The 22,997-nt window shown below is 44.1% G+C and overlaps 2 protein-coding genes across 2 annotated transcripts in view; one reads left to right on the top strand and one right to left on the bottom strand.

Annotated features, from left to right (window-relative positions):
• LOC121538925 (mitogen-activated protein kinase-binding protein 1) overlaps nt 1-8,054 on the top strand; it is a 75,759-nt gene extending 67,705 nt beyond the window's left edge. Inside the window, exons 22-30 of the mRNA XM_041847086.2 lie at nt 21-287; nt 525-655; nt 1,963-2,147; nt 2,540-2,731; nt 3,091-3,166; nt 4,506-5,518; nt 5,782-6,978; nt 7,308-7,393; nt 7,584-8,054. Of these exons, the coding sequence (XP_041703020.2) occupies nt 21-287; nt 525-655; nt 1,963-2,147; nt 2,540-2,731; nt 3,091-3,166; nt 4,506-5,518; nt 5,782-6,978; nt 7,308-7,393; nt 7,584-7,880 (3,444 nt within the window). The 3' untranslated portion in view covers nt 7,881-8,054. The remainder of the gene's footprint in view (nt 1-20; nt 288-524; nt 656-1,962; nt 2,148-2,539; nt 2,732-3,090; nt 3,167-4,505; nt 5,519-5,781; nt 6,979-7,307; nt 7,394-7,583) is intronic.
• Nucleotides 8,055-11,879: 3,825 nt separating this feature from the next.
• jmjd7 (jumonji domain containing 7) lies at nt 11,880-22,643 on the bottom strand. Its single transcript, XM_041848104.1, has 8 exons — nt 22,379-22,643; nt 22,102-22,255; nt 21,772-22,025; nt 19,773-19,829; nt 19,052-19,147; nt 12,672-12,748; nt 12,368-12,527; nt 11,880-12,163 (listed from the first exon to the last, which is right to left on the bottom strand). Exons 1-8 carry the CDS (start codon nt 22,443-22,445, stop codon nt 12,075-12,077), a joined length of 954 nt encoding a protein of 317 aa, XP_041704038.1. The 5' UTR covers nt 22,446-22,643; the 3' UTR covers nt 11,880-12,074.
• Between the last annotated feature and the right edge of the window lie 354 nt (nt 22,644-22,997).

The raw sequence follows: 22,997 nt of genomic DNA, 5'->3' as shown, positions 1-22,997 counted from the left end.
GTCTGTCTGTGTCTCTATAGGAGAGCTCTTTTGGCAGGCGTTCCTCCCAGGGCAGTCATCACTCTGAGGAAAGGGTTCCCCGTCCGCGGCGCCGGTGGTCCAGAGGCATGGGCAGCATGGAGCTGATGGTCAAGTCCATGTTGGACCTCAGACAGCTGGATTCCTTCGCCATGCCCCCCTCCTCCCCCACCAAGACCAAGAACCAACCTGATGCTGACTCTTTCAGAGACCCATTCAGGGAAGACGAGCTGGGCAGTACCATCAGCCTGCAACCCCTTACTGCATGGGTGAGTGGATCACAGAGGAGAGAGAGGGAAATATTCAACCACTTGTGGAAGTGAAGTGGGACTTCAAAAAGGCTTCTTTGTCCCAAATGGTACCCTAATCCCCATATAGTGCACTACTTTTGACCAGGGCCCATAGGAACCCTTATAGGTAGAATAAAGTATACTTTATTATTCAAACCGTCAGAACTCATACTAATATGCCTCTTGTCTGTTTGCGTCTCTGTTTGCTCCTTGCAGGGGGATGAGTCTGAGCAGAGGTCCCAGCAGCGACCCCACTACATCATGCTCTCTCCACAGACCCCAGAGACTGAGACAGGCTCAGTGCTCTACCCCGAGGGCTGTGAGGACAGGGTCAGCTTAGCTGGCAGGTAAACTCTCGCCATTAGTGTGTCTCATTTTCTCCTCACTGTATATGGCCCAAAATACACTATGTAGTTTGGGCCTTTAGTTTTCCCTGACCAAGTGCCTCTGACCTGAAAACACTCCTGGGGTTGTATTAATAAAGCATCCCAAAGTATACTGAACAAAAATATGAACGCAACATGTAAAGTGTTGGTCCCATGTTTCATGAGCTGAAATAAAAGATTTCTCTAAAATTTTGTTCACAAATTTGTTTACATGCCTGTTTGTGAGCATTTCTCCTTTGCCAAGATAATCCATTCATCTAACAGGTGTGGCATATCAAGAAGCTGATTAAACAGCATGATCATTACACAGGTGCACCTTGTGCTGGGGACAATAAAAGACCACTCTAAAATGTGCAGTTTTGTCACACAACACAATGCCACAGATGTCTCAAGTTTTGAGGGAGTGTGCAATTGGCATGCTGACTGCAGGAATGTCCACCAGAGCTGTTGCCAGATAATTAAATGTTCATTTCTCTACCATAAGCCACCTTCAACGTCGTTTAAGAGAATTTGGCAGTTTGTCCAACCGGCCTCACAACCGCAGACCAATGTATAACCATGCCAGCCCGGGATCTCCACATCCGGCTTCTTCACCTGCGGGATCGTCTGAGGCCAGCTTTCCGGACAGCAGATGAAACTGAGGCGTATTTCTGTCTGTAATAAAGCCTTTTTGTGGGGAAAAACTAATTCTGATTGGCTGGGCCTGGCTCCCAGTCATGTGAAATCCATAGATTAGGGCCTAATTTATTTATTTCAATTAACTGATTTCCTTATAAAATTGTTGCATGTTGCGTTTTATATTTTTGTTCAGTATAGTTCTGATCTAGGGTCAGTTTTGCCTTTTGGGTTATAACGCAAAGACCAGGGAGACCTTATCCTAGATCAGCACACCTAATCTGAGACACTTTATGAATACCAGCCCTGGCCCCTACATATCAGATACCGTAGTCCATATATACAGTATATATACCATCTAGTCTGGCTGGGCTCCCGAGTGGCGCAACGGTCTAAGGCACTGCATCTCAGTGCTTGAGGCGTCACTACAGACCCCCTGGTACGATTCCAGGCTGTATCACAACTGGCCGTGATTGGGAGTCCCATAGGGCGGTGCACAATTGGCCCAGCGTCGTCCGGGTTTGGCCGGTGTAGGCCGTCATTGTAAATAAGAATTTGTTCTTAACTGACTTGCGTAGTTAAATAAAGGTTAAATACAATTTTTTTAAATAGTCCCAATCCATATATCCACTATCTGTGTGTTTCTTCTGTAGTGAGTACCTAGTGAAAGAGCTACTGCCCGGGTCTGGGGCCAACAGGAGTGTGAAGGGGTACCAGAACCACAACCAGTGGAGCCAGGGCCACCATGACAAACACAGCCCAGACAGCGCCTGTTCTGTGGACTACTCCAGCAGCAGACGGTCCAGCCCAGACAGTCAGCAGCAGCCGCCTGGAGAGGGTGAGACACACGCAAACACAGAGGTGTAGGATATCAACTTGACCTATATTGTCACTGCAAAATATTCCTGCAGCAACAGGATTTGATGTTTAGTCCACAATGTTGCTTGATCGGTGGTTAGGCTATTAGCTGGCCAAAAGTAGGCCACATGAAAAGTGCAATACTGTAATATAAGTGTTAGTGTGGGTTTTCAGTGAATTTATGTAAATCACAAAGTCATCTGCATTTCCTGGATAAGTACAACAAACCATTTTTTTCACCAATCAAGATTCAAACAGATGTCTTTTTTTTTTAACAACTCCGGATATCTGTGTGTTTTCTGTGTTGTGTGAGTACAGGTTAAGTTCTACCAGAAAAAAGAAAGTTCTTCAAATCTATTTTCTCTGTGTCAGACTCTGAGCCCACAGAGCCTCTCAGTGTGGATGGGAACTCCTCTGAATTGGACATGGAGGAACTGGAGGAGGAAGAGGAGGGGGGCGTAGGGAGGGGAGAGGCCAAGGGGACAACAGTAGTACCTCAGACCCCTGATCAGGAGGCCTTCCTCAAACAGCACTTTGGCAACCTGGCTGAGCTTAAAAACCCAGGTAAGAACAGCATATATGTCCCAGTTATCTCTCCTTGACTGGTATAAGACATTTGGTGGAAACTCCCACTAGCCCATTCCTCCACCAATTCAATGCTTTTAGATTTGTGGGAGGTAGTGCACGAGTGCACACTGCAGGAGAATATCGATATTATTGGGATGCACCCACAGAGATCCAAGAAAGCTTCCATTTCAACTGGCACATGGAATATTCAATTCAAACTTTATTTACCGCACAGGGAAATTCATTGTGCAGCCAGGAGTGCATTAGACACAATACTATACACATAAAGACACACACAAGGTAATAGTAAAAATATTTCAGATGTATTCATTGTATTTCTCCTCTTTGATTGTCAGTGAGCCCGACCAGAGTTGTCACCCCTGACAGTGTCAGCATCTCCTCCAAGTTCCTGTCCCAATGCTCTGCTGGAAGGTATGCCATACCTACACTACAAAGTATGTGGACACCTGCTCGTCGAACATCTCATTCCAAAATCATGGGCATTAATATGGAGTTGGTCCCACCTTTGCTGCTATAACAGCCTCCACTCTTCTGCGAAGGCTTTCCACTAGATGTTGGAACGTTGCTGCAGGGACCTGTTTCCATTCAGCCACGAGAATTAGTGAGGTCGGGCACTGATGTTGGGCGATTAAGCCTGGCTCGCAGTCTGCGTTCCAATTCATCCCAAAGGTGTTCGATGTGGTTGAGGTCAGGGCTCTGGGCAGGCCAGTCAAGTTCTTCCACACCGATCTCAACAAACCATTTCTATATGGACCTCGCTTTGTGCACGGGGGCATTGTCATGCTGAAATAGGAAGGGGCCATCCCCAAACTGTTGCCACAAAGTTGGAAGCACAGAGTCGTCTAGAATGTCATTGTATGCTGTAGCGTTAAGATTTCCCTTCACTGGAACTAAGGGGCCTAGCCAGAACCATGACAAACAGCCCCAGACCATTACTCCTCCACCAAACTTTACAGTTGGTGCTATGCATTGGGGCAGGTAGCGTTCTCCTGGCATCCGCCAAACCCAGATTCATCCGTCGGACTGCCAGATGGTGAAGTGTGATTATCACTCCAGAGAACGCGTTTCCACTGCTCCAGAGTCCAATGGCGGCGAGCTTTACACCACTCCAGCTGACACTTGGCATTGTGCATGGTGATCTTAGGCTTGTGTGTGGCTGCTCGGCCATGGAAACCCATTTTCATGAAGCTCCCAACAAACAGTTATTGTGCTTCCAGAGGCAGTTTGGAACTCAGTAGTGAGTGTTGCTGAGGACAGACGATTTGTACGCGCTACACACTTCAGCACTCGGCAGTCCCATTCTGTGAGCTTGTGTGTCTTATCACTTCGCGGCTGAGCCATTGTTGCTCCAAGACGTTTCCACTTCACAATAACAGCACTTACAGTTGACCGGGACGGGACAGCTCTAGCAGGGCAGAAATTTGACGAACTGACTTGTTGGAAAGGTGGCATCCTATGACAGTGCCACGTTGAAAGTCACTGAGCTCTTCAGTACGGGCCATTCAACTGCCAATGTTTGTATATGGAGATTGCATGGCTGTGTGCTCGATTTTATACACATGGTGTGGCTGAAATAGCCAAATCCACTAATTGGAAGGGGTGTCCACATACATTTAGTGTATCAGTTAGTTGACCAAAGAAAATTCTGTTAACCCATACTCATCTATCTCAAAAGTGAGCTATCCTTTTAAATCTACTGAATATGTTGACCAACAGTCCTAACTGAATGCTCACAGTTTTTCCTTTCTAGCAGGACTGCCTTTCCATTCCCATCGAAGAGCGGTGGTGAGGGGAAGGTAGCCAGCGGTGTGGTGAGGCCCCTGGTCTCTGAGGTGAGGCCCCTCATGGAGCAGAGCCAAGGCCAGAGCCACAACCAGGGCCAGAGCCACAGCCACAACCAGGGCCAGAGCCACAGCCACAACCAGGGCCAGAGCCAAGGCCACAGCCAGGGCCAGAGCCACAGCCAGGGCCAGAGCCAAGGCCAGGGCCACAGCCAGGACCAGAGCCACAGCCAGAGCCACAACCAGGGCCAGAGCCACAACCTGGGCCAGAGCCACAACCAGGGCCAGAGCCACAGCCAGGACCAGAGCCACAGCCAGAGCCACAACCTGGGCCAGAGCCACAACCAGGGCCAGAGCCACAACCTGGGCCAGAGCCACAACCTGGGCCAGAGCCACAACCAGGGCCAGAGCCACAGCCAGGACCAGAGCCACAGCCAGAGCCACAGCCAGGACCAGAGCCACAGCCAGGACCAGAGCCACAGCCACAGCCAGAGCCACAGCCAGGACCAGAGCCACAGCCAGAGCCACAGCCAGGACCAGAGCCACAGCCAGGGCCACAGCCAAGGCCAGAGCCACGACCAGGGCCAGAGCCACGACCAGGGCCAGAGCCACAGCCAGGATCAGAGCCACAGCCAGGGCCACAGCCAAGGCCAGAGCCACGACCAGGGCCAGAGCCACAGCCAGGACCAGAGCCACAGCCAGGACCAGGGCCAGAGCCACAACCAGGGCCAGAGCCACAGCCAGAGCCAGAGGAAGGGCTCAGAAGACTCTCAGAAGGGCACTACCGGGAGATTAGAAGTAGTGGACACTACCACTACGGAGAAGGGTCTGAATCTGCGTGCCTCTCCTCTGAGGAAGAAGCTGTTTAACCCTGCAGTGGACTCCCGTAGGATGGTCAGCCCCGTGGCCAAGGCTGCAGCCTCACACCTCACCTCTACAGGCATGAGGAAGTCCCAGTCAGTCCAGAACCTGCACACTGAGGGTGAGTGATCGGAAGTGATTGTGATAATGTCTAGCTAGTGTATTGATGTTATGATAATGTATTACAGGAACATTTTATGATGATGTATTGCAGAAAAATATTATGATTTAAAAAGGTCCTCATCTTATATTCTATGCATGGTGTAAAAGGTCAAGCTCTTCCTTGAATGTCTGATAAGAGACAGAAATGTTGTTAACACTGCCCTGGCCTGCATAGCCTAATTATTTACCTTCCTTCTCTGTCTGTCCCTCTCTTGTTACCAGTAGAAATGCCTCTGACCCTGTCTCGGCCCTCCAAGGAGGTGGCCCCCCAGCCCCATCACGCCCAGTCTCATCAATCCCAGGCCAATGAGCGTCCAGTGACCCTCCCCACCACCCCCCGCCGCACCCTGCCCAGTGTGCCTCCCCTCTGCAGCCCCACCTCCGCACAACCCCGGGACAGCACCAGTACCAGTCACAGCACTGCCACCACACCCAGGAGCCTCAAGTCCCGCTGCTCCTACATGAGCCCCACCACCAGCTCCATGGCCAAGATGTCCCGCTCCGTGTCCATGGGAGACAGCCTAAACGTGGCCGAGGAAGAGTCTGGGTCTGGGTCTACAGAGTCACGCAGGGGGTCCAGCTTTGACACCTCAAACGCTCCCACCAAGAGTCGGAGCTGCTCCTCCCAGAGTCCTAGTACTAAATCGTCTACCCCCATGGCCATGTTCTCTTCCACCTTAGCCGCCTCCTCCCCTTTGGCGTTGGGTTTAGCCATGCCCCATGCTGCAGTTATCCCCACCCTCATCAATAGCTCTCCTAGCAACTCCAACCCCAGCCCAACCACCAAGAGCCTGCAGGCTAAGCTGACGTGCAGCACCCGGCCCCAGCTCAACCTGGACATCTCCAAGCCCCTCCCAGACAAGTCCTCCCTGGCAGTCTTCACTTCCAACAGTACTTCCAAGACCGCCACCTCCTCCAAGACTGTCAAAGAGGACAACAACCTCTCCTCCAGATCCCCAGTCAGCTTGTTACCTCACCAGGGCCAGACTCATCCAGTGCTCTCCAACAAAGTCCAGCTAGTCTCTGCACTGTCCCTCTACCCTGCCGATCCTGTGGGGACTAGCCCAGCTCAGAGTCCTGAGGCCACCTTGATAGACAACAGACTAGAACAGCCAAAGACGGAGGAGAGCCAGGGCCTGACTCAGGAGGAGAGCCCCGTGATGGAGGTGTCTCTACAGGGCAGTCCCGTCTACCTGCTGTCATCTGAAGGACCCGGCCAGGACCGCACAGGTTTGCTCCAACGTTCTCCCTCCTTCCTCCTGTCATCTCTGCGTCTGGGCCTGCCCCTGGCCAGCACCAAGCACTTCTTTACTACTGGTGCCATGTGGCCTGCTATCTCAGTCTCCACCCCTATGTACTCTACACCTTCACCTTCACCATGTCCGTGTCCTCCGTCACTTAACCGTTTTCTCCTGAAGGGTGAGGCATGCTCTCTCTCTCTCTCTCATGTCCCTCTTTCTTTTTCTCTTTCTCTCCATCTCTCTCACTTCCCCATTTCCATTAAGACTGTTCCCTCTGTGGTCCTCTTGTCTGTCCTTTCCTTCCTTGTGTAATAGCTAGAACATAGCCTTGTATTAACATACCAACTATGGGTTGGCCAATGAAATAACCTAGCTATTGTCTGTCTTGCTGTTTTAGTTTTTGACTTGACTAGTTTATTGTGCTCTAGACTGACACATATGATGAGACTTGCAGTATGATGGTTTTAGCAGCGTCAGCCTGACCATGTATAACTCCCTTTTTATTAGACGGTTCTCTCAGTATGGAGTCGTGCAGGGTGGTGGCCAGCGAGCTACAGAACACCTTTAGGAAGGCCTCCCAGCTCTACAGGATGGTGAGTCACTCACTCCCCCAATAAGTAGCCTATTCACTAAAAGTATTTGTTTACATTGGCTACTATTTTATTGACCACTATCTGTCTGTTTTATTGAAGAGTGGTTTTATGTCAAGTTTACATGAATGTTTTAGAACATTTCCATACACTAATTTGTTGTGGTAATGTTGGTCATGTCTGTGTCTTGCAGGTGAACAGTGTGCCTGTAGACTCCAGGCTGGAGCACCATGAGATGGCCCAGGTCCTGTCTGAGGCCTTTGAGGTGGTGAGGGCCGAGCTGAGCTCCCTGCCCCAGAGCTCACCCCCATCCTCCTCTGGAGAACCTGCAGCAGGAGGCTCCCTGTGTACAGTGGGCTGCCGGCCTGTAGGACCAGGGACGGGGAGATCAGCCTCAGGGGAGGAGAGGACTCTGGCTCTGCTGGAGCAGTACTCTGAGCTCCTCCTCAAAGCTGTGGAGAAGAGGCTGGACAACAAGCAGCTCTCCTAGACACTCCTCAAGGGAGACACATCTTCTTTCACCCCCTTCCTTTAAGACTGAACCAACCAATCCCCTTGCAAAAGAAGGATCTGAAGCCAATGTGCAAGGATATCTGCAGACTACAGTACTTTTTTTTTATCGACATGTTTTGAAAATGAACAGATTAAAATATTCCTGAAGGATGCCTGTACATAATTTTTAGAAGTTTTTTTTTTTTTTTTTGGACTTTTCTCTCTGCTGGACTCTCTGGTTGGGTGGTCCCCTCTCTCCCTGTCAGATCTCTGTAGGCCCGGAGGGGTTGTGAGGGTTGCACTCAGCACAATGGCCCACTGTTGTAGGCCAACATGTAACCCTCATAACCAACAGCACAGATACTGATACTGTAGGGAGGCTCCTCAGGATGATCGATGCCTCAGCATTCATTCCCAGTGTGGCTGAGCTGCACTACAGACTGTCATTCATCACCCTTCCTCCCTCTAATATATTGTGTGCTACCTACAGTACCTACCAGACACCTGAACTCTCACAAGCACTCATTTTATTTACCCCTGTTGCCAAATATTGTGCGCTGCTACTTTGTTTGAATTAAGTTGTTGTTATGGAAATGCCAGATGCCCTAGAGTTGCGTTGGAGCCAGTGGCATAGCGTAGTTTCGCGGGCCCCCACTGCAAGATCCCCCCCACACAAGAGAGAATAATGTGCAGGTTTGTTGCTAATCTCATGCTATTTTACACATTTTGCCATGAGGATGAGAGAAAATGTTGATGTTTTAGAGCTCAAGGATTCTTGAAAGAAGGGACAATGGGACAATCAACTTTTTTTCCACAAATATTTGTCTTAATATTAACAACAGTTTAAATATATATTCTGGTAGACCAAAGTATCAGCTATCACACCATGTACAGGAACAACCTCCTAACTTCTCCAAACTTATTTTTGTTTTGTTTTATAGCATTATTAAATGCTCCAGGACTAATTTCTTTAGCATTTTGACATGTTTTCTAGATTTAGAACATAAAACATTTATAAAGCAAACATTATCCTTTAGGTCTAACACGGCAAATACTTCAATTGTTTAAGCATATGTTGCAGAACAGTGATGAAAATATTCAGAATATAAAAAATATAAAAAATATATAAACGATCATAAGGGAGTGGGCCATCAGTGACGGAGTGGACAAACCACTGACAGAGTTGACAACCGATGCTCAAAACAGACATATTTTTGCCACTAAAAATAAATGTTCAATACAAACATTTGTAAAATATGGAACATTATTCATTTGAAAATCCCCAATAAAAACACAACTTTACAGACCATGACTGGTCTTGTTGCACTACATGTAATGAGGACATGAATAAGGGGTCCTTATGATATAGATGTTCCTGCTCATTCCTGATTCATTTAGGATTTTAGACAAATCTGACGGAGTTTACAATCTCCGGACACATCTTTTAGGAATCAGTTTTGAGATAAATATTATTTAAAGTCACAGAGGGCTATTGCAAGAAACTACATAAGATCATTTTTCAGTTAATATCCATAATTGCCTGTTTTATAGAATTTAAAATGGGGTTCCTATGCTCCGGACAAGGGCATTTCCAGGCATACAGCCGACATGGAAATTAATAATATTGAAAGTATTTTGAAAATTCCCAAAACAAAACAAGTAAATTTTAAGCTCAAATAATGCAACAAAATCATTTTTTTTTTTACTATAAAATTAAAGTTTCCCTGCCGGACAAGGATTGTCTCGACTTTCAAGAATCCCTGAGCAAATGTCCTGCTATTCTACACATTTTGCCATGAGGCTGAAAGAAAATGTTGCAGTTTTAAAGCTAATTTCCTGTCATTCCCAAAAACTAAATCATGGCTTATGACGTGTTCGTATGCTATATGGGGGACCTGACCTCCGGGCGGGTGGGCCATCTGCCTTGCAGGGGCGTGTGCTATGCCAGTGGTTGGAGCTTGATGGTGGCTGTCATTTTGGGTAGAAGAAGCAGCACTTTTTGGACAATCGGAGGGCATTGCTGTTCAATGCCATTCCTGACCCAAGTGCTCTAAAACAATACAAACAATTATGATCGCTACAATGTGAAATGTCTGTGTTGGTGTACCCGTCCCTACCAGGGCTTTTACCCACCGACACCAGGCCATAGCCGCCACCACACTACTTGAGGAATACAGGACCCTTCCAAGTCTTAAAAGCCAGATTATCAGACATAAACATGTTTTAGTGTGTGATTTGATTTGATACATTGTTTTGAGAGGCCCTGTCTGTGTGTGATGTGTGGTTGTATTTATCATGTTGGAAAATGTCCATGTTACAAAGGGAGCTGTCAGGCCCTTGTGAGTTGTACGGTTTGTTTTGTTACCGCTGACAGTATGTTTTGTACCAGAGCTAAGTCACCAGTAGGGGACCAACATTGCAAAAACAGAAGACTTGAAGATCTACAGTATCAACGGAGTCTCCTCGTTCATTAACTATGCTGGATGGTTTTATAAAACGTGAATTGTAGTCCCAGTACATTTTTTGTATTCCAAATTGATGTTCAAGATGTGCAAACAATAATACAAATGTCTCAAGGAAATGGGTGCCTTAATTCAAAACCAGCATTTTTCATGGTTTCAAATTTGTTGGGTTGTACCAAAATAATATTGAATTGTAATCAAAAGGCAACTACTGAAATTGAGCTACTGCTGTGGGAATCGAATGACACTGAGGAGAAGCATTTTCTGATGACACTGAAGAGAGACATCACATCTTAGGGTTGGGTTACCTGAGGTAAAGAGAGACATCACATCTTAGGGTTGGGTTACCTGAGGTAAAGACCCCAGAACATATTTAACTCACAGCTCTTGCATCAGATACAAATAATTATTTCCACACCTCTTAAGAATTCCTCAACATTCATTGGCTCTTGGCTGGCTGTGGTGTTTTCATCCTGGTCCCTGGCACTTTTCCATCCCAATAACAATGCACTTTCATTCCTATAAAAACTGTCATAGGTCAGATGAATGTCTTTGTAATAGCTTAGGCTACTAAACTAAACCTGGGTCTCTGTGTAAAGGTGTAACTGTTGTGTCAAAGGCTCACAGACTTATTTTTGTTTTCTGCTGCTATGACTGTCTGCAGACTAGCACATCACTGCCCTCTGCTGTTGAACCTCCATCACTGCCCAGCTGCTACTAAGACAGAAAGTCCTATCACTCCCCTCCCACCACTCATCTCTGGTCAAGAGCCTGATATTCTGTGCTGTTTTAATACACTAGTGCTCTCAAACAATATTTTAAATCACCTGTGCATACAGTACTGGGGATTTGCTCAGTTGTTGATGGACTTAGTTATAAACTTACACTTATTGGTAGAAACAGCCTGATCAGGTTACCCAAAGGTTCTTACAGCCTCTCAAAATGCCATGCCTAGAACTCTTATATTTTCTCTAGTTTTGATTAAAGCATTATGTACACAACTAGATGAATGTGCATGGACAGACCGCAAAGATTTAAAATAGCTGTCAAACCCTGAAATGACATGAGCAATGGTATAGAAAAAGAATGAATTATATTCTGCTGTTTATTAGTTATTCAGTATTTCCCCCATCTGACTGACATTCAGAACCGTGACCTTAACTAGACTGGAGGTTTCATTAAGACATAGGATTGTGTTGCCAGTATGCATCAGTATGTATGCATGAAGGGTGTGGAGGTTGACTGACTGGCTCGTTCCCAAGTAGGATTGCATGGTTTCACTGTATGAGTCCATCCCGCTCTTTTTCACTCACTGGTATAATCTGTAGCTGACCCTCGTTCTAAATAACCTCACCTTTTGGATGATGATTACGGACCAGAATTTCTCTTTTAGGAATGATCACTTCTCCGACATTTTGAGCTTTTGTTTTCTGTTTTGCACCAACCTCAGTTCAGTGTTCTTAGTGTTTTTACTGTATACCCTCCCTGTACTTCTCTTTCTGCTGGAGAATAAAAACATATTTATTACACTCAACTTGTTTTTTCAGACTGAGCGCTTTATTTACATAGGATACATCCCAAATGGCACCCTATTCCCTATATACAGAACTAATTTTAACTAGAGCCCTATGGGCCTTGGTCAAAAGTAGTGCACTATAAAGGGATTAGGGTGCAATTTGAGAGACCACATAACGACATTTGCTGGTATATCAGATTAATTTAATGTGATGTCAAAGCGGCCCCACAGCTCCAGCCAGCGACTCCACCAGCTGGAAGTAGTTGTATTTGATGTCATACTCCATGTCATACCAGAAATTCACTGGGGAAGGAAACAAAAACATGTTTAAAGATACATACATGATCCTTGTAAACAGAGCCTCAATAGTAAGGCTGGGATTTGCCAGGAACCTCACGATACTTCGGTGCAGATACGATATGTATTGCGATTTATATATTTTTTACAAATTGATACTTGGGAGTCACAGTATTGATATATAAAATCGGCAAGGACTAGTTGTAATACCTGCAATGCAACCGTGAGACTGGCGGACATGGTGGAACCAGAGAGAGGGCAGGTAGAGCATCTCCCCGGCCTTGACAGTAACATGGAGTGGGCGTGCCAGGCGGTAGTCAGGGTAACGCTCCAGGTCTGGCTTTAACGGGTCCAATGGTATCCAAGGAACCTGGGAAGAGAAAGGGAATTGCTGCTTCACTGCGCAGATCATCAGATATCACAATGCCTGGAAAAGGTTTTGACATCATGATTGTAGAATGCCAGTGGATTACTATCCAAAATAAACGAATAGGCTCACTTCACTCAAACCCACCTTGTCTGAATCTGCCACATCAACCACGTCGAAGTCCCCGTCTTCTCTCTGTCTGTACACTGCAGGCTGGTAGTGCTCTGAGAAAAATAACAGGATGCACAACATGACATGGACTCAATTTAGTGTGTCTAATATTGTACAATTATATATATATACACAGTACCAGTCAACAGTTTGAACACCTACTCATTCAAGGCTTTTTCTTTATTTTTACTATTTTCTACATTGTAGAATAATAGTGAAGATATCAAAACTATGAAATAACACATATGGAATCATGTAATAACCAAATAAATACCATGGAAAGGAAAATACCTGTCAATTTGTGGAAAAATCACCCTGATTAACTCTTTAGTATTATCCCAGTTTACCTATTTGCTTATGGTCTTGCCTACGCCTAGCAAACAGTTTTTTAAATTATATGAGAAAAAAATATTCAATTTTATTTGGAACGGCAAGCCAGACAAAATTAAAAGAGCATATTTATATAATGAATATGAATTCGGAGGACAGAAATTATTAAATATTAAAGCATTAGACCTATCACTAAAATCTTCAGTCATCCAAAAGTTATACTTAAATCCGAACTGGTTCTCAAGCAAATTAGTAAGATTGTCTCACCCACTGTTCAAGAAAGGCCTTTTTCCCTTTATTCAGATTACAACCTCTCACTTTCAGTTATTTGAAAAGGAAATAATCTCCCAAATGTCACTATTTCTAAAACAAGCCATAGAAAGTTGGTTGCAATTTCAATTTAATCCTCCAGAAACGACAGAACAAATAATGCAACAAATATTGTGGTTAAATTCAAATATACTAATTGACAAAAAACCTTTATTTTTGACAGAATGTTTAAAAAAGGTATAATCTTCGTAAATGATATCATCGGTAGGACTGGTGGAGTTATGTCGCACATGCAGCTAACAAAAACATATGGAAATGTCTGCTCTACCCAAAATTACAACCAAATAATTGCAGCCTTACCGCAAAAGTGGAAGAGGAAAGTTGAAGGGGGAGAAAGTAAGGAACTTGTCTGTCGGCCTTGCATTAAAGAACATAATTGGTTAAGGAAAACTGTGATAAATAAAAAAAGTATATCAGTTTCACTTAAGGACCAAAGGATTGACAGCCGTCCCATATAGATTGCAAAATAGTTGGGAAGAGATCTTTGACGTACCGATCCCATGGCATAGTGTTTATGAACTGACACGCAAAACGACACCGGATTCAAAAATTAGAATCTTTCAATTTAAATTATTATATAAAATTCTTGCTACCAATAGAATGTTATTTATATGGGGATACAATCTTCCCAGCTCTGCAGATTTTGCTGTGAAGAGATAGAATCATTAGATCATTTGTTTTGGTTCTGTCCATTTGTAGCTTGTTTTTGGACACAGGTCCAGGAATGGCTAAAGGATTGCAATATTTACCTGGAACTAACCTTGCAGATAGCATTACTGGGTGATCTGAAAAGTCATAGTCAATCAATCAATAATATAATAATACTTTTAGCAAAAATGTTTATTTTTAATTCACAATCTGTAGAAGCAATGAGAATAGAAAGGTTCAGAACTTTTGTAAAACATCACAGTACGGTTGAAATATATATGGCAAATAGAAATCCTATATGGATGGTGTTAAGAGATAGATGGGAGGTATTGAATAGAGTTGAAGGATGGGACTAATAACAAATAACAACAAATAATAACAAAGATAGCTAATAATGTAAGCATACTGTGTCCATAATAAGTATATAGGTTGTATGTTGGGAGCTTTTGGGAAAGAGCACAGTTAGAAAGATATGGCATATAGAAGCAAACCGGATGGACATCAGGAAATGATCGGAGAGGTTGAGAGTAGAAGAAGTTCAGGAGCAAAAAAAAAAAAAATATATATATATATATATAGATATAGAATTATTGTAAAATTAACTCTGTCCATAAGGTGTAGATAGTAAGTATAGACCGGAAGTAGAGGCCTGGGCGTTGTTGTTCACTAATTTACTCCAAGTAGGGAAAGGATGGTGGGGTTGAAAAGTAATAAAGGGGAATATATATATAAAAAATAAAAATAAACATGGGGGATTGGAAGTGATGCAGACAATTACATTGATAGAAGATACAATCTATCTGCAAAATTAAGCTGATCCATCCCCCTAAAAAAAAAAAAAAAAAAAAAAAATGTTAAACAAATCAAAATATATTTTATATTTGAGATTCTTCAAATAGCCACCCTTTGGCTTGATGACAGCTTTCCACACTCTTGGCATTCTCTCAACCAGCTTCACCTGGAATGCTTTTCCAACAGTCTTGAAGGAGTTCCCACATATGCTGAGCACTTGTTGGCTGCTTTTCCTTCACCCTGCCGTCCGACTCATCCCAAACCATCTCAATTGGGTTGAGATCGGGGGATTGTGGAGGCCAGGTCATCTGATGCAGCACTCCATCACCCTCCTTCTTGGTAAAATAGCCCTTACACAGCCTGGAGGGTCATTGTCCTGTTGAAAAACAAATGATAGTCCCACTAAGCCCAAACCAGATGGGATGGCGTATCACTGCTGAATGCTGTGGTAGCCATGCTGGTTAAGTGTGCCTTGAATTCTAAATAAATCACAGACAGTGTCACCAGCAAAGCACCCCCACACCATAACACCTCCTCCTCCATGCTTTACGGTGGGAACTACGCATGTGGAGATCATCCGTTCACCCACACCGCATCTCACAAAGAAATAAATTATCTCACTCCAATACATTTTTATAGAAAGTTAGCAAAAATAGATAAGATCTTGCTACCAGGGAAAGGTAAATACCTATCTATTTGTGGAAAAATCACCCTGATGAACTCTTTAGTATTATCCCAGTTTACCTATTTGCTTATGGTCTTGCCTACACCTACCGAACAGTTTTTTAAATTCTATGAGAAAACAATATTCCATTTTATTTGGTACGGCAAGCCAGACAAAATTAAACAGGCCTATTTATATAATGAATATGAATTCAGAGAACAGAAATTATTAAATATTAAAGCATTAGACCTATCAATAAAAGCTTATACAAAAGTTATACTTAAATCCGAACTGGTTCTCTAGCAAATTAGTCAGATTGTCTCACCCCATGTTCAAGAATGGCCTTTTTCCCTTTATTCAGATTACAATCTTTCACTTTCAGTTATTTGAAAAGGAAATCATCTCCCAAATATCACTATTTCTAAAACAAGCCATAGAAAGTTGGTTGCAATTTCAATTTAATCCTCCAGAAACGACAGAACAAATAATGCAACAAATATTGTGGTTAAACTCAAATATACTAATTCATAGAAAACCATTATTTTTTGAAAAAATGTTTTAAAAAGGTATAATCTTCGTAAATGATATCATAGGTAGGACTTGTGGAGTAATGTTGCACATGCAGCTAACAAAAACATATGGAAATGTCTGCTCTACCCAAAATTACAACCAAATAATTGCAGCATTACCGCAAAAATGGAAGAGGAAAGTGGAAGGGGGAAAAAGTAAGGAACTTGTCTGTCGGCCCTGCATTAAAGAACATAATTGCTTAAAGAAAATTGTGATAAATAAAAAAGTATACCCGTTTCATTTAAGGACCAAAGGATTGACAGCCGTCCCATTTACAGTTGAAGTCAGAAGTTTACATACACTTAGGTTGGAGTCATTAAAACTTGTTTTTCAACCACTCCACAAATTTCTTGTTAACAAACTATAGTTTAGGCAAGTCGTTTAGGACATCTACTTTGTTCAAGACACAAGTAATTTTTCCCACAATTGTTTACAGACAGATTATTTCACTTATAATTCACTGTATCACAATTCCAGTGGGTCAGAAGTTTACATACACTAAGTTGACTGTGCCTTTAAACAGCTTGGAAAATTCCAGAAAATGATGTCATGGCTTTAGAAGCTTCTGATAGGCTAATTGACATCATTTGAGTCAATTGGAGGTGTACCTGTGGATGTATTTAAAGGCCTACCTTCAAACTCAGTGCCTCTTTGATTGACATCATGGGAAAATCAAAAGAAATCCTTTTTTTTCAGCAATTTCCAAATGCCTGAAGGTACCACGTTCAACTGTACAAACAATAGTACGCAAGTATAAACACCATGGGACCACGCAGCCATCATACCGCTCAGGAAGGAGACGCATTCTGTCTCCTAGAGATGAACGTACTTTGGTGTGAAAAGTGCAAATCAATCCCAGAACAACAGCAAAGGACCTTGTGAAGATGCTGGAGGAAACAGGTACAAAAGTATCAATATCCATAGTAAAACGAGTCCTATATCGACATAACCTGAAAGGCCGCTCAGCAAGCAAGAAGCCACTGCTCCAAAACCGCCATAAACAAGCCAGACTACGGTTTGCAACTGCACATGGGGACAAAGATCGTACTTTTTGGAGAAATGTCCTCTGGTCTGATGAAACAAAAATATAACTGTTTGGCCATAATGACCATCGTTATGTTTGGAGGAAAAAGGGGGCTGCTTGCAAGTGTTGGCGGTGGTCCTCGCTCTGGAGGAATGGAGACACTGGCTGGAGGGTGCAGTCCATCCATTCTGGATTCTTACTGACCAACGGAATTTGGAGCACATACGGGCAGCGAAATGGATGAACTCTCGTCAAGCCAGGTGGGCCCAATTTCTCACACGCTTCCAATTCATTCTGTCCTACCGCCCAGGATCCCAGAATGTGAAGGCCGACGCACTCTCCAGGATGCACCATACCGGAGAAAGGAAGGATTTGGGGGGTCCTATCCTGCCCTCGTCTCTCATCGTGGCACCTGTCGTTTGGGATGTGGACGTCAGGAGGACCCAGCGCCTGCCAACGCCCCTCCGGGGCACGTGTATGTACCCACCAGTGTCCGTGACTGCCTGCTGATCTGGGCGCACACTACCCTTACGGCAGGGCACTCTGGTATTACGTGCACCCTGCATTCTCTAGCCCAAAAATACTGGTGGCCCACCTTGGCTTCTGATGTCTCCCGCTATGTCAACTCCTGTTCCGTATGTGCCCAAACGAAGACACTTCGGAAAGCCCCGGCAGGCAAACTAGTTCCTCTCCCAGTGCCTCAGCGACCTTGGTCAAACCTGTCATAGACTTTGTCACCGACCTTCCACGTTCTGGCGGCTTCACCACAGTCATGGTGGTCGTAGATCGGTTCTCCAAATCATGGGGGGGTGGGTACTGTCACATCTCCTCCCATTACTCCCCTCCGGCACTCTGATTCGCCAGTCTACTAAGCCACCGGTCTGAGCGCACACCTCGGCAACACCGGAATGGAAACCCAACGCACCCTAATCACCTCCAGCGCACCTGCACCACATCACCACCCCTATTTAGCCCTGGACTGTTCTGGATGATGTTGTGTGTGATTGTTAAGCTTCGTGTCGTTTACTCTATGTTTATTATTTCTCGTTCTCATTGTTAAGTAAACCTTGACCTTGTTAATTCCTGCGTCTGTGTCCTGCCTCTTCGTATACTCAGTACTTGTCACAATTGCTTGTGTTTCTTGGCCCAAGCAAGTCTCTTCTTCTTATTGGCGTCCTTTAGTAGTGGTTTCTTTGCAGCAATTCAACCATGAAGGCCTGATTCACACAGTCTCCTCTGAACAGTTGATGTTGAGATGTGTCTGTGACTTGAACTCTGAAGCATTTATTTGGGCTGCAATTTCTGAGGCTGGTAACTCTAATGAACTTATCCTTTGCAGCAGAGGTAATTATTGGTCTTCCATTCCTGTGGCGGTCCTCATGAGAGCCAGTTTCATAATAGCGCTTGATGGTTTTTGAGACTGCACTTGAAGAAACTTTAAAAGTTCTTGTAATTTTCCGTATTGACTGACCTTCATGTCTTAAAGTAATGATGGACTGTCGTTTCTCTTTGCTTATTTGAGCTGTTCTTGCCGTAATATGGACTTGGTCTTTTACAAAATAGAGCTATCTTCTGTATACCACCCCTACCTTGTCACAATACAAGTGATTGGCTCAAACGCATTAAGAAGGAAAGAAATTCCACAAATTAACTTTTAACAAGGCACACCTGTTAATTGAAATGAATTCCAGGTGACTACCTCATGAAGCTGGTTGAGAGAACGCCAAGAGTGTGCAAAGCTGTCATCAAGGCAAAGGGTGGCTATTTGAAGAATCTCAAATATAAAATATATTTTCATTTGTTTAACACTTTTTTGGTTACTACATGATTCCATATGTGTTATTTCATAGTTTTGATGTCTTCACTATTATTCTACAATGTAGAAAATAGTAACAATAAAGAAAAACCCTTGAATGAGTAGGTGTTCTAAAACTTTTGACTGGTACTGTACATTTACTGTATATAGAAATATATAGTTGAGACTGTTGAATGTCTTACCATACGGGATAAAGGGCCGGTCAGACGGAGGGAGAAGGATGAAGTGTTTCTCTCCAGTGATGACACAGTACAGGTTCTCATAGTGGTCCTTATGCACTGGGAAACAAATACACTGATTTCAAGTTCAGAAAATCCAAAAAGGTAGTTAGGCCTACATTCAATCAGATCAAATGTTAACCGGCGAGAGCAGACACCCGCATAGCGTATGTTTTGGCGGTGTCGGAGGCCGAACTGCGTTGGAGCCGTTAGATTGGTGAGCAGCTGCTTTTGCATCACTGGCACAAAGCCACACCCGCCCCACACGTTAGAAGTTCAGAACAAGAAAGTGTAGGCTATATAGACATAATTACGCTCAGATTGAAAAATCATTAACGAAATGAGGATTTCAATCATCCTAATCGAGGTGTAGATTACATCTCACATTCCAGTGTTTGAACTTGTAAACAAGGCTGCATGGGAATTCTGTTAATGCGACTGTGCAGCCAATGGCAATTTCCACTTTAGGTATAATGCCTGGAGGCACTTGTGGATTTGACACCTCTAATGCAGTTCCACCTCATACACCGCCAAAACAACCGCTATGCGGATGTTGGTTAAAGTGGATCTGATTGAATCGAGCCCTTAGTTCTGTAACTTTACAGTAATCCTATGCATCAAAGACATGCAAATAGCCATCAACGTGTTGCCATCTCAATGTGGGTGTTACTAGACCACTACTTACTCGACGTGACTGCACTGGCTTCTCCTAACCAGAAATTCACTGCATCTGGTAACTTCCCTGGGGAAAAGAAAAAAGCAAACACTGAAGCCTGGAATTATAAGGACTGCATGCAGTGTCCTGAGATGGCAGAGGAGCCAAAGAGACTTTTCCTAACCACTGGCGCTGTGTGGTGGCTTTTCTGGCGCTATTCAGCAGCTGAAGCATCACCCAGTTGGGTGCTACACTGTTGTCAATGGAGGACTAGGACCACTAGGAAAATATGAACGTCGGAGATGGCAGAGACCCGAAGAAGAGCTCTGTCTGTCTGATTGACTTTCTCCCAGACCCTGACTAACAATGGATGCCCCTTTCTCCACTCAAGCCATACCAGAGACTGCCTTTCCAAACTGCCTCTACTTCTATCTGATGTTGACTAGAGACACCATTCACTTTCTATGTTTGATAATCTTTTGTGTTCGTTTATTTTCTGTCTCTGACTTTGTAATATCCCAGTCACGTTTTTAAAAATGTATGTACTGTGTGTACAGTTGAAGTCGGAAGTTTACATACACTTAGGTTGGAGTCATTAAAACTTGTTTTTCAACCACTCCACACATTTCTTGTTAACAAACTATAGTTTTGACATGTCGGTTAGGACATCTACTTTGTGCATGACACAACTAATTTTTCCAACAATTCTTTACAGACAGATTATTTCACTTATACTTCACTGTATCACAATTCCAGTGGGTCAGAAGTTTACATACACTAAGTTGACTGTGCCTTTAAACAGCTTGGGAAATTCCAGAAAAGGATGTCATGGCTTTAGAAGCTTCTGATAGGCTAATTGACATCATTTGAGTCAATTGGAGGTTTACCTGTGGATGTATTTCAAGGCCTACCTTCAAACTCAATGCCTCTTTGCTTGACATCATAGGAAAATCAAAAGAAATCAGCCAAGACCTCAGAAAAACAATTGTAGACCTCCACAAGTCTGGTTCATCCTTGGGAGCAATTTCCAAACGCCTGAAGGTACCACATTCATCTGTACAAACAATAGTACGCAAGTATAAACACCATGGGACCACGCAGCCATCATACCGCTCAGGAAGGAGACGCATTCTGTCTCCTAGAGATGAACGTACTTTGGTGTGAAAAGTGCAAATCAATCCCAGAACAGCAAAGGACCTTGTGAAGATGCTGGAGGAAACAGGTACAAAAGTATCTATATCCACAGTAAAACGAGTCCTATATCGACATAACCTGAAAGGCCGCTCAGCAAGGAAGAAGCCACTGCTCCAAAACCGCCATAAAAAAGCCAGACTATGGTTTGCAACTGCACATGGGGACAAAGATTGTACTTTTTGGAGAACTGTCCTCTGGTCTGATAAAAAATTACCATCGTTATGTTTGGAAGAAAAAGGGGTAGGCTTGCAAGCCGAAGAACACCATCCCAACCGTGAAGCACGGGGGTGGCAGCATCATGCTGTGGGGGTGCTTTGCTGCAGTAGGGTCTGGTGCACTTCACAAAATAGATGGCATCATGAGGAAGGAAAATTATGTGGATATATTGAAGCAACATCTCAAGACATCAGTCAGGAAGTTAAAGCTTGGTCGCAAATGGGTCTTCCAAATGGACAATGACCCCAAGCATACATCCAAAGTTGTGGCAAAATGGCTTAAGGACAACAAAGTCAAGGTATTGGAGTGGCCATCACAAAGCCCTGACCTCAATCATATAGAAAATGTGTGGGCAGAACTGAAAAAGCATGTGCGAGCAAGGAGGCCTACAAACCTGACTCAGTTACACCAGCTCTGTCAGGAGGAATGGGCCCTTTAGGCCTTTAGTGCGCTACCTATGGTCAGAGCCTTATTTCGGACACAGAGGCTGCATCCCAAATGGCACCCTATTTCCTATGTAGTGCAATACTTTTTAAAGTGATTAACTATATAGGGAATAGGGTGCCATGTGAGACAAAACCTTATTCTAGATTATGTATATTTCTGGTATGGAACCCACCGAGGGCTTCACTCATCCAGGGTATGTGAGCCTCCACGTCTCCAGTCAGCTCTGGTAGCTCCTCGGTCAGGTTAGAACACTGTTTCTGGACGTAGAACACTCCTCTGCTCTCCACCTTCCCCTCCACAACATCCAGCAGAGAGGAGAATGTCATCAGTCGCTCCTCAGGCATTACAAAGCGGTCCCGGTTCACTGCGTCTGCATAGCCATTTGGGGTCACGGCCACACTGATGACCTTGGAACCCACCACTTCCCTGAAGTAAAAAGTGGAGATGAAAGTACTCTACTAATTTCTGTACATTCAGTGCGCACACACACCCACACACATACCGGAGATGGGAGGGATTCCATTTGGACAAGGCTGGCCAATGACTGAAAGCATTCCGGACGACGCAGGGTTTATTTGGACCAATCCATTCCCGGTAGAACTCAAGCGGGGATAAGGGCTGCTCTAGACATGGCACTGTTTTATTGAGATATAGCTCTGAAAAGAATAAAGATCATTACCAAGCAAGTAATAGCTATTGCTTGTGGGGGTGGGTTACAAACGTACAGTATTTCAAACTTCACCTTTTTTTTGTTTTAGAGGAGAACGCTGTTAACTTACCACGTGCCTCCAGAGGGAAGTCTCTCAAACACTTTTTCACTGCATCTAACGTTATATTTTCTGCCATTACATTGCACGTTGCAACAATTCAGTTTTAGAATTCATATATTTGGGGGCTGACAACCGGCAAAGACTCGTTCTACAAGTCCCGATGAAGATTATTCATAGAAAAAATATGTAATATCAATATTTGTCAAAAGTAAATTGGACAGTAAAAACGTGCACATACGTCTCCATATTTGTTTACCTTCTGTGCGCGCATGCGTCGTCTACTTCTTCTACAAAACGATTGCTACAGTTCGACTCAAATTGTCTCCCTCTTCTGGTGGAAGACACTATGAAAATCAGGTGAGCGAAAATCCCTATGGTGGTCCATTATAATATTATAATTTAAATACTTTTAGCGCACAATGTACTTTATCCTAGTTACCAGAAACCGGATACTCCTGGAGAAGGGTGTAATTTCAAACCACGATTAGGGGCATTTTCTGATATCTCAGCGTTTCTTGATGTCATACTTGCCATTGGTCCCTGGCAGTTTCTTTCATGTCGGGGACAACAGTTGTCGACAACTGTAGTATTGTAGCTAAGCCTAACCCTTTTCCTAACCTTAACCTAA

This window comes from Coregonus clupeaformis, chromosome 25 (genome assembly GCF_020615455.1).
Source record: "Coregonus clupeaformis isolate EN_2021a chromosome 25, ASM2061545v1, whole genome shotgun sequence".
Taxonomy (NCBI): domain Eukaryota; kingdom Metazoa; phylum Chordata; class Actinopteri; order Salmoniformes; family Salmonidae; genus Coregonus; species Coregonus clupeaformis.
This window is presented reverse-complemented; position numbering and strand designations above follow the sequence as displayed.